The sequence below is a fragment of the Ptychodera flava genome, chromosome 7 (assembly GCF_041260155.1).
Source record: "Ptychodera flava strain L36383 chromosome 7, AS_Pfla_20210202, whole genome shotgun sequence".
In the NCBI taxonomy this organism is placed as follows: Eukaryota; Metazoa; Hemichordata; class Enteropneusta; family Ptychoderidae; genus Ptychodera; species Ptychodera flava.
In genome coordinates this window covers 8,488,728-8,501,321 of record NC_091934.1, presented here as the reverse complement: position 1 = coordinate 8,501,321, position 12,594 = coordinate 8,488,728, and the positions used below count along the sequence as shown (strand labels likewise).

Here is a 12,594-nt window from a genome sequence, read left to right as displayed (position 1 = left end):
GAAACCAGTGTGACATATTCAAAATGCCATGCATTATATATTAACTTATAGGACGAAATGTTTTCACCGCGTCATTCAAGAAACGACATCGTCTCGATCCGGCGCGTCAGTGAAAGGTTTTCCACCAACTCTTTCACACAACAAATCTCATTCGACGCGGGGAAATATACCTTTTGTACCTGCAAAAATTGTATGCTTGTCGTCTGCGTCCAACACCCATGTAAAGTTCGACCTAACTAATGTACTTTCTCGCCGAGAATCATGGGATACCGATTATTGCATGGGTCAAATACTCCGAATATAAGAATGAGAGGTGGAAATGAAAGAAATAATATTTAGTGAAGAAATGATTCTGTCGATCTGAGACTATGTTTAAAAGCCTTATAGTGATAGGTACATCTGTGTCATTGTTCCAAGTTAGAACAGTGTTTACGATATTGCATAAAAGTACATAGAAATATGACGTCAAATTGCTATTTTAAGCAAAGCTACATTTCTCAAGCGTACGAAAACCAGGCTAATTCCACAACTCTTTTCATTTCGTTGCTACCGTATGGTCGCCGTCTGCCAACGATGAATGTGCTGGTTGCATTTTTTTTACTATTTGCTTGCAACACGAGCTCACGTGCGGCCCATGCACAATGCCTACAGACATGAGGGCAGGAGTAGGACATCGAACCCACTCTGCATTTAGCAGCCGTGCTGTACACCGGCTTGCCGTGAGAACACAGGGCGTAGGCGCCGTAGGTTATAACTTGTTTATAACTAAAGTATGCCGATTCGTATAGTCTTGAAAAACCAGATGTCCGTTCAAAAGGTACAATGAACCCCTGTCTTTTCCTTCATTAAGTAATCGGCACTTTGCGAGTTCCCTGGATTATTCTTACCTCAGCTTACATAGAATCACCAGAATTTTTAAAGTCAGCATGACATGCAATATACATTATCATTTATTTCTTATTATTTTTCTTTGAATGCAACTATTGAGATATCGTATAACTATGAATATTTCTCACTTTCCATGGGATATCTAAATCGCACCATGTATCATCAGCTTAATTTTCAAGATTCATTTTGACTGACCATGCGCACAGAACGTCCCTCATATACGGCAAGTTCAATATCGATATCATACAATTACCGTTAAGGATGATATTAGTGCTGCATAATATTACAAACTAAAATACTCGATGTACGGCGTGGTACAGCGAGGGTTATATCGACACCGTGAGAGATTTTGAAGAGATGTGCTATGATGTAGAAAGTCACCGAAACACCGTCTCCTACCTGTGAGTGTAGCCTTCTCAAAGATCAGTTCCTGTGTATGGGATCGTTGTACTCAAGCTAGTGGCAGGCATTGATGGCAAAATGTTCGAAGAGATATTAAGCTGGCCACTCAGTGTTTGAAACGTATGGTATTTTACGTGAACCGTCAACTCCATTTACCCCCCCCACCCAGGACATGGATAGTTCTTGCTTTGTAGGACGGGTTTTAAAAAAGTGACGAGATGTCAGGGCAAGCAAATAAACATAACACCACGCTCACAAACGCATAAACAATAAACACACACACACACATCCACGGATTCCTGCCCCGTTGCCCTAAACACGACAGTATTTCCGAATGTTTCGACATCTGAAGTACAAAACTTTGAAGCTGTGTTTGGACTGTACCTTCTTGGTATGGCTTGGCTATAGATCGACGATCGCCAACACATGGGAATCAACAACTATCTATACGATAGGTCGTTGTAACACCGACATAAATGTTATCAGCTGTTTTAAGCAATGCGCAACCTTACCTTTGATAGTTGAATCAACAGAGAAACGACCCAGGCCAAGCCGAACCAGCGTCTTCCTCAACCAAGTTAACCATGGGAAAAGTGAAAGCCTTACTAAATATACACAATTCTTTTTATAAACATGTGCCAAAGGGGACGGAATTGAATACGAATAGAATCGAGCCGATAGAGAATATATGAATTTAAATCGAGGTAAAGAATATGTCGGCAAACAAAGCCAACACGTAGCCGCTGACAGACGGGCTTAAGTTACCTAAAGATATTTGACAAAGAAATGAAATTGTTTTAATGTAAGTTAATCGATGGTCACATATTTAAATTCTGTCCATTTTGTGACATCTTGCTAACAAGGTTTGAAGACCCAGTAACTGTATTTTTTGACAATTTGGACAGATATCTGTTGCATTTGTCAGCTGAAGTTGCCAGTTACTTCCTCAGCGTGTTGAAATACCCAGTATTCAGCTTGTCAACAGTGAATTTATATGGATCCACTGCATATATCCACTGCATCGTTAGTGAGTACCGAATTCAGGTCCGGACTTGAATTAAATTGTCAACGATAGAAATGTACCGTCACACGGTGACACAGCACATCGACGAACCAACTACTGGGTATTTCAAACTGCGGCAGCAAGTAGACGGAGAAACTGTAGCTAGATACATTGAACAAACACACACTGGAAAACATCGTTGAAAGCTTTCAAATGAGGACATGGTCTCGTGATGAGCATTAGGACGCAGCGGATCAAGGGATTGAAATCACTGTTTACTTGAACCCTTAACAGTACTTCATAGCTTAGCCTCATTACCATGCAGTGATGTGTGGTTTGGCTGATGATGTCTTCAAATGAAATATCTCTGTCATCGCGTTTCTGTACATGAAAAGTATGCTTTAATATTTAACAATAACGTCTTCTCCTTCTATACCACTTTCTTATGATTTTATATCAGCAAGCGTGCACATTCTTCTCTTGGGAGGGGAGACACGCACACAGACAGACAGACAGACAGACAGAAATTTACAGATAGATAGATAGACAGACAGACAGACAGACAGACAGACAGACAGACAGACAGATAGATAGATAGATAGATAGATAGATAGATAGATAGATAGATAGATAGATAGATAGATAGATAGATAGATAGATAGATAGATAGATAGATAGATAGAAAGAGAGACACCTGAGAGAAGCAGGAGGCACTTCAGGCAGAGATGGAGAGAGAGCGTCATATATATATATATATATATATATATATATATATATATATGTATATTTAATGTGTGTGTGCGTGTGTGTGTGTGTATGTGTGTGTTGCCTATGCATGTGTCTGTGTCTGTTCTATGTCTCTTAGTTCAGAACTGATGCAGATGCCCGAATAACAAGAGGGCTATACGAGAGCTGATATTACGGTTTGCAGTTTCTAGCTATACCACTCGAATTGTGCGATATCTCAATGTGGGCAAAAGAGCCAGCTATCTCTGTCAGTCATGACCCGAAATATTTTTCAAAGATATATCTGTCGACTTGAAGGACCCAATTCTTTCAGCGCTGTGCAGTTCACACTTTCAATCCATAGAATTTAACTCGGACTCGGTATTTCTAGCGCTGGAAATTTATTATTTGGTTTTCGCATGACGGTATGTTTTGCTCGTGTATTATAAAGCAACGTTTTATAAATCAATTTCAAGCCATCAACACTGAAGAAGTCGAATGATTGGTCAGCCTTGGAAACGCTAAGTGCTACTGTGCAAATGTTACTGTCAGGAACATAGCTGGAGTTTTCAGAAGGTTTGGTTTTTCAGAAAGCTTGACGAATTCAAAACTGCCACGGGCTCTCCCTGCCAAATCATTTACTTGTACAAGCACAGTCTCTTAAGAACCAAGCATGTAATTGCAAGTTTGTGAAGCATTCATATGATGTATATAGCTGGTTAACTTGAAATCTCACCACCAATCATGTTAGCCCAGTTCCTGAGCTAGCGTACCCTGAACCGCCGAGTCTCCTTTTCGATAACATTCTTCTCTCGGTATCAGACAGAAATAAAATGTGATCATGATAATTTCTCTCTCAGAACATTGTTGATTACTTTGTGAATAAATGTCCCGGTCCATCGCACATGACGAGAGCTCGCGCAATTGTATCTTCGTTTATTTATGACTAAACCGAAGTGACGAAAAATATCACTTTAACTAAATAATTCAAAATTAAAAGCCACGGCCTGTGACCTTTCATGTACTAATCATGATACAACACACATCATGATTCCCCCCACGAGTCTGCTCATCTTTCAGACTTTGATATGATGTCAAAGGCGGCAAAATACAAAGGCTTTCGGATGAAATAGCAATCGTTAAAAGTCATGCCACTTTAAGTTTTTGAAATCACATCCTTACTGTATCAACGTCCGCGTATCACGGTTGACTGCTCTGCAAATTCATGCGCTGCTGAAAGATCTGCATCTCATGCAGAGATCGCTTTACGCAATCCATCATAGTATGTCAACCACGACGATGTGTTGCCGCTGTAAGACGTCCGCATCAATCCACCGATATTAGTCTGTGTTTCTCCTTTTCCAACAACTGGTTTAATTAATTACACTTTTAACAATATTCTCTTCTACGATTAAGTGATTATAAACGTAAAAGCTGCGATTTAGATTTCATTGAACGCAGACAGTTCAAAAAAGATCAGACAGATTACGTCACCGATGATATCAATATTTTCTTCCTCGCTTTGCAAACAACATGACCATCGCTACGCATACTACCTCCATCGCGCTATGCCATACCACCACCAACCTTGGCTAAATTTATGGACACATGTTTTGGTATTTGAAATAAAGTATCTGGGTTCGAATATTACACCATGCGTAGCTTACGCCTGCAACCAAACGGCTATATCTGCAGGCGTAGATTATTTTAATTTCAGAAAGGCGATAATGTGGAGACCTTGAACTGACTTGCGATAATTGATGCATCTTATTGGGGCTTTTACACGTGACCTTCTGCTTTTTGAAGTCGATTAGCAACGCTTGTCGGACGTGACTTTGCATGAAAAAAGCGTGAGTTTGTAGAAACCAATTGAAACGCTTCGCTTAAAGGCGACGAGAGAAAAACACAGGAGGACTTACGGCGTGAGTATCCACACAAGAACTGGAGCTCAAACGGGTCACTTTTAAAAATAGCCTACTTCGGGTATAAAAGCATCTGTGATACTTGAATTTTCCTTGGCTGGAATAAACATGAGTGCGCAGTTCGCCATAATTACAGTGATTGTGAATAGATTTCAGAAATATTGGCATTTTTTATGGAAAAGAATGAACATTGGAAGGCTTTCATAGCAGTATAGTAAAATTATACTCAGGAAAGTCTCTATGGTCCTGTGATAAAACTTAAGCTAAATCAAGATGTTGTCAACATTCAACTTTATGAACGGAATCACAAGTTTTTTTTTGTTTTGTTATTGTTTTGTTGTGTTCTGTATCGGACAATAGAGAACGAGCTGTTTCAAGTGCCTGTGCTTGATCGTTTGATTTAGAGTGTATTCGGTGACCCTGAACAACGGTCAAGGATGGCTGTCTGACAACCAATACAATAATTGGAAAGACGCATTGAAAACTATTGGTGTACACCATACTTACGGAAAAACAATGGCCAACTCTTTTGACATGAAAGGCAGGGGTCAAGAACACACGAAAGTACATGGACAATGATTAAAGAATTCGGCAGAGCAAAGTTTAGCGCACTTTTAACGAGGGCTATATTTTGTTGGCAACGAATTACCTCCTACAAGTTAAACCGTGAAATTTGGATTTTAAGGTAGCATGCGCCTCGAAAATGAAAGACTTAAACTTTTGCTCTTCAAGGAATCTTTAAACCATCCTCTTTCAAAATCACGAATAAAAAATTGGGGGTCACCGCGCAAATTTGTTTACCAGAGGTACAAATTACCCAAGATTTACTTATATCTTAAAATCAAAATAGCCGCCACCCCCTGTGTTAACTCTATGAAGAAAAATAAAATTTTCGACTTTCGGAAAACTAAGATGGTGAAAAGTTTTCTTACTCCAAGAGCTTTAAAATGAGCCCCCACAAGTGGTAGATCAGAAAAGAATTGTAAAAGTTTGAGAGTCTGAATATCTGTCTCCGAGGCGCGTTCTACCTTAATGCTGTTGTAGATTTTGTATTTCATCCCTCTAAATTCATGCATCACCATAACGACAGCCACTGCATCCCTGCAACATGACAGCCATCCCAAGATCACTTTTCGGAACAAATTATCATTTTCGGTTATCCTAGAGACTTAGCTTGCAAAGACATAGATATCCGTTTCTTTTTTATGCACACAACAATTGAAAGAATATGGTCGCTGTCTTTAGCTTCTCACTTCACTGAGCTGGCAACACGAAGAAAACCTGCCTTAAATCGAATGAAAGCGACATTTGCTGATTCGAAAATGGCCTGAGTTAGTAAGAAGACACCAAATAGAAACTTGTTTCCACTTACACTGAGAGAAGAGAGAAAATCCATGCAACGTACAATGCCTAGCTCTCTATCTGTCCGTCTGGCGAATATCCATTTACTCACTACCCTCGATATGATGATACAGATGTTCTTTCTTCTTTCGTTCACCTCTCTTAACCATCCTCCCCTCTCTGTCTGTCTGTCTATTTCTCCCTCTGTCTGTCCCCTCTCTTTGTGTGCTCTAACCTCCCTCTCCCCCTTTCCCACCCCGTTTGATGATGGAAACCTTTCGCACAAGCCAGGGGAGCATTTCACGTGGCCTGTATGTACCTGAACACTTTTTAAACCACTTTATATATCGTGTATGCTCAGTCTAGCTGAGTGTAAAGCGCCTCAACGAATACATTCAACCACATACTTGCTTTAAACTCGGTTGAAACTCCGAAGAGAGAACTTTAAACAGGCAGATCCAGTATGTGTTTGCACACAAAGTAATTTATTACCAAGGCGGTAAACAGGCATATTTACACAGTAGAAACAAGCTTAAGAAGACCTATCGTAAATTTGAACCGACAACGCGAACGTTAAACTGTCGGCCGGAGCGAGATACACTTCTACTGACGGCCCAATCTCGTCACTCTTTGGACGATAAACAGGGACGATCCGACCTTTCAAGCTCCCCTGTATCAATGTTATCTGTTCACTGTTACGAGGACACAGAAGGGTTAAATTTTAGGCAGGAATCGCGTCGTCGGAGACATTACATTCTCCATTCTCTCTGATAACAAATCTGTCGACAGTCACTCCCCTAGATCAAATGCATTAACAAATGTTAAAAGCCCAATAAAACCGTGGCAATAAACAATTGACAAGCGGTAGATGCACTAAAAGCTGTTGAATGCGCTGTCGAGGCAAGTGAAGTGCTTTCTGATGTAGTGTGTCCATTGTCGAGAGATACGAGTCGACGCATCCAGTTCCCGGAGAGTGGCACCCCCGTGTGTAAATGCATCAGCACTTTGATTCAACATGTATGTTCCATAGAAGCAACAGCGAGACCTCCATGCATGCACAGATTTACGTTCGCAGAACGACCGCAAAGATCTTAGTAAATTTATAATTCAACATGAAAAGGTTTCGCTGCCAAAACTCCCCACCGAACATACATATCTGCCCCGAAAGTTTACGCGTCTCTTAATTTACTTCCCCCTGGGGTCACCATTCAATGTGTGCCCCTTATGTCAGCTGTTCCACCGGCAGTATTTTCACAAACCACTGAATTAAAAATCCGAACTCGACTTTAAGTCCCGGGAACATCTGCATACAATTTGATAAGCTCGTTAACTTTGTTGATGCCCTTGAGTTATATAATTATGCGTCGGATCCCAGCTTGAGAACACATTTTAGTAGCTTTTTGGTGAGATGTACGCACCAAACTTCACAATTACAGAGCAGTGAACACGTTCTTGTTTGGACGATCACTGTTTCCTCAACGTACTTTTCTTCGCAATATCACTTTAGGAGGCGCCCTCAGTCGCTTCGGTCGACGGTAGTTTTACTTCATGATCGATTAAGCCCGATGGCTTTATCCTTGGCCCGCTTGATGAGGTCATAATTGGCACTGCACTACGACATTGTTGTGTAGTCTAGGGTACATTTTAGCCAACTTCCAAAATAAACACGTCGTGTGCTGAATGTCAGTCCCCTTAAATTAGACGCGACGCAGAATTGTAAACCTTTCTGGAGAATTCCGATCTGAATCCTAAAGAGAATTTTACTAATGACCATATTCAAGTTATCTCACCGAATAATTGAAAGCGTAGATATTGTTACAAAGATCACATTGTCCTTGGTGTATTGGTATAGCTGAGGCTAGGCTATGTAACATTTCTAGGCGTCGCTATCGCATGTCTACACATATAGGTAGATAGATAGACAGACAGACAGACAGACAAACAGACAGACAGACATATAGATAGATAGATAGATAGATAGATAGATAGATAGATAGATAGATAGATAGATAGATAGATAGATAGATAGATAGATAGATAGATAGATAGATAGATACATAGATAGATACATAGATAGATAATAGATAGATAGATAGATAGATAGATAGATAAATAGATAGATAGAGATAGATAGATAGATAGATAGATAGATAGATAGATAGATAGATAGATAGATAGATAGATAGATAGATAATTGAACTCAGGCGAGAGATTTGTTTTCTTAAATCATAGGTTTAATCAGGATGACAGTACTAAGTGCAAACATTTTCTTGAAATAGTCGGCTGTTTATTAAGACATGGTCCACCACAGTCAAAGTGGACTGGGCTTCTAATACGAAAAGTTAGCGGCTTGCCTACCAGCAAAAGTATGAGTGCATCTGTACTCTCCACAACATGGAGGAAATAAACAGAGTGGCGCAAATTACATAACAATGCATATTTTGCATATTCGTGAAAATGTATTTTCTTGTATGATTATTAATACATGAAAAGATTCGCAAAAGAGAAGGACGGTCCATTCCTTTGTGGAGAACCCTGGCATGGCAGGTGTTTCTGCAAATCACGTCTTCATTTGCTAAAGAACTGTTTAATTGTGGTCGAAGCATGTGTCGCTGTCGGTCTTTTCTATACGTCCAATTTCAATCAGAATAATTGAATGTTGAAATTATAATAAATGCGTATACATATATACACACACACTCACAGACACATACAGGCACAGACACAGACAGACACACCGTCACACACATATGAGCATATATATATATATATATATATATATATATATATATATATATATATATATATTCCTGTCAGTCTGTCTGTGTGTCTGTCTGACTATCTCTCTCTCTATCTATCCATTTATTATATATATATTCCTGTCTGTCTATCTGTCTGACTATCTCTCTATCTATCTCTCTATCTATTTATTTTTCTGAGTACGTATCTTCATATATATACGTATATACATACGTCACACGTCACTAAATGTTCATCCGCATTTATTACTTAAAATATTTACATACTCTGAACACATAATAATAAATAATTTGTTGGGTTTATCTTAACTTCAAATTAAGTTTTAAATTTCCTCATCTGTTGCATCAATCAAAGAGAGTCGGATCTTTGATATGTTAATAAATCTGTAAATCACGTCTTAATTTGCTAAAGAACTATTTAATTGTGGTCGAAGCATGTGTCGCTATCGGTCTTTTCTATACGTCCAATTTCAATTAGAGATACAGACAGACAGACTGTCTGGCAGTCTATCTCTATCAATCTATCTATTTATCTATCTATCTGAGTATGTATCTTCATATATATGCATATACATACGTCACACGTCACTAAATGTTCATCCGCATTTATTACTTAAAATATTTACATACTCTGAACACATAATAATAAATAATTTGTTGGGTTTATCTTAACTTCAAATTAAGTTTTAAATTTCCTCATCTGTTGCATCAATCAAAGAGAGTCGGATCTTTGATATGTTAATAAGCAGTGTTCATGCTAAACAATGAAACTGAATAAATTGTCAATGGTATGAAACACTAAATATCTACAGTCACTTCGAAGAGGCAGCAGATATGTCCATTTAATACTGTTGATTCCATGAGTTTTGTTTCTCCAGCAAACGCTTTTTGACTATTGTGTATAATTTGAAGTACGATCAATATCTATCCATAGGATATATCATGTTTTCTTTAATTTTTGAATTCGAACACAAATCCACTTATCCATAGCAATAAGAAAGGACAATTTTGCTGGCAAGTAACGCCAATAAAACAGATTTTTATTTCTGGTAGCCAAACCCACTCTATGAAAAACCCTCGGAACCTAACCATGTTTTCGCATTTTCAAAAATCACATAGATTTTGCAAAATTTTCCGGTTTTGATTGTTCACACATAAAATAAAAATGAAATAAAAAGATTAATTCTCGACCTAACTACACTCATATATGGCATAGTAACGGAAACATCGGGTTTTTCACCCCTAATTGGTTAATTGCAATAAGTTTGACGACACCGAGACGATGCTGAGCAGATAATTTTTGAAAGGCAAATATCAAAATTTATACTTTTCCTTTAAATAATCCATTGACAACAATATCCGATGAACATCTCAGTAGCCCAGCAACATAGAATAATTTCGAGGGCGTTTTACATATTTTAGACAGTTTGATATGTATCGATATGTTTTCAAAAACACTGTAAACTTGGTTTTAAATCTACTGGTCAACGATAACATTGAAAACTGCTGTGTTATAGGAACTTTCATATTGAGCATTTCAGCGCGCTTCACGGGTATAATTACGGCTATCGACTTTCCAAAGTTCAGTATATTTTTATCGATATTACCTCGGCCCGTTATCAAATCAGCGGTCCAGCAAGTCACAATAAGAATAGTTAGTTACAGAACACAAACAGAGACTACATCCCGGCTATCCTCTGAGAAAAAATATGTTTCTAAATTCTCAAATATTTAAATCATGTAGTTTGAAGCAAACACGTTCTACAAATGAGCGCCCTTTACGGCTGTCTTTACCCTTTGACATAATATTCTCAGCTTGTGAGTGACAACTTCGAGTGCTAATCGAAATTTCAATATTTCAAAAACTGTTCAAAGTTGCGTAAAGAACGGTAGCACCATTCGTAAAATATGTAAAAATCACAAAGATTTCACAGAAGTAGGCAGGTCTCGCCGGCATTGCACATACGGTCGACAATATCCTGCCGGCAGAGGGCACCATCTCAACCGTGGGGCTACATCAGTGCACAGTAGATTCCAATCTTGTCTGCACTACCGAACTACACATTACCAAACTTCGCACTTTTCAGTCGGGTTCATTGTTGACCCTGGTTTGCATCCAAAGACGCGAGAGAAGTCAGGTAGATTTGATAAAGCTCCAATAACTCTGTGAAAAAGCAGGAAATAAAGGAAACGATTTCTTATTTAGTGTTCTTCTTCATTTGTCCCTCATTGAGGTCATACCAGGGAGGGAGAAAAGCTGTCCTACTCACAATCAAGTATAAAAGCAACCCTGTATCCGTTTATGTGGATACAGATTTGTGTATACTTTCATTTTTGTTTACGTAAGCTGTTTGTTTAAAGTTCCATAAGCTGTATCTTTTGTCTATTTTTTCAGAACTTTTGTTTTGTGGTTTCCCTACACTTTCTGCATTGAATCCCTAAACTGTAATTTAATGCCAAGTATTTAGGATATCAACACAACCTATATGAGTATAATCTCCATTGTTATCGTTGAAAATTGTATTCAAGTCCGGACTAGAATTAATTTGTAAACAATAAACAATTGTCACTACACACATACAAGCTATGTTGGTTATAATAATACATGAAATTTCAGAATGACAAACGGATTAGGGTCAGACACGGTAGTTGATATACAGAAGCAGAATACTGAAAAACTTGCCACAAGTTACAGCTTATGTCCCTTTAAGCGGTGTTGCCGGACTGGTACACTCGCACGACGGGGATGTGACAGGATAAACAATCCTGCAGTGGATTACAATACAATCTTTTCATAACAATGATCTTTTTGTTCTGTGATTGTATTTGAAACCGATAGGACGCTTTGTGACGTATACCAATCGTGCCTTCGTGCCATCAGCGCCCCACCTCCCCCAACGACCCCGTAACAGACCATTGACGATTGAACTAGCAGGCGCTCAGGAACGAAACTCGATGAGGTAGCGGTAGGGGTAGTTTTATTACGGTTATATCGTGTTCAAATTCACTACGCCAATGTTGCTTTGGAAACAGTGTACATGTGACTTTCAATAATCGTTCACATCAATTTTTTTACAAAAAGCTGTCGGTGCTCTAAACATCCTTTGTACAATTTCCGCAGAATATCGTGTTGGCCGGGAAATTCTGATCACTGTTCTCCTTGATTTTCGCACTTTCATACTTTTGTTAAGGATCAGGAGCGTTTGAGATCAAATGAGATGAGTTTCGTTTGTTATGCACGTGTTTAAATTATCCACGGTCCATATATTCTTGGTCTCACCTGTAGCGTCCGGGACTGTGCCTCCCTGTCAAGATTTTATTACGAGCGCCATCTACGGTGAACTTGCTACACCATATCTGAAAGAAGTGAGCCATAACCATATATAAGTTGTACTGTGCAATACCTTTCTTTTTAAACCAAATTGAATCTTTTTCATCCTTATACTTGTATAAGGCAGAAATTGGATTTTACCGGGAAATAGCGACTTTTTGCAATGTAACGTATCATACAATACTTTGAATTTGTCTCAAAAGTTTATGCCTTACTTAAAAT

At 38.7% G+C, this 12,594-nt stretch overlaps 2 protein-coding genes across 3 annotated transcripts in view; both read right to left on the bottom strand.

Moving 5' to 3' along the window:
* The window catches only part of LOC139136703 (neprilysin-1-like), a 64,607-nt gene extending 62,723 nt beyond the window's left edge, over positions 1-1,884 (bottom strand). Inside the window, exon 1 of one of the 2 annotated variants that reach the window (XM_070704511.1) lies at positions 1,803-1,884. The gene's annotated coding sequence lies outside the window, so the exon portion shown is untranslated. The remainder of the gene's footprint in view (positions 1-1,802) is intronic. The other variant, XM_070704513.1, reaches the window with a different exon arrangement.
* A 7,747-nt stretch (positions 1,885-9,631) lies between these two features.
* The window catches only part of LOC139136702 (endothelin-converting enzyme homolog), a 35,228-nt gene continuing 32,265 nt past the window's right edge, over positions 9,632-12,594 (bottom strand). Inside the window, exons 21-22 of the mRNA XM_070704508.1 lie at positions 12,322-12,398; positions 9,632-11,205 (exon numbers count right to left, since the gene is read on the bottom strand). Coding sequence (XP_070560609.1) covers positions 11,106-11,205; positions 12,322-12,398 — 177 coding nt within the window. The 3' untranslated portion in view covers positions 9,632-11,105. The remainder of the gene's footprint in view (positions 11,206-12,321; positions 12,399-12,594) is intronic.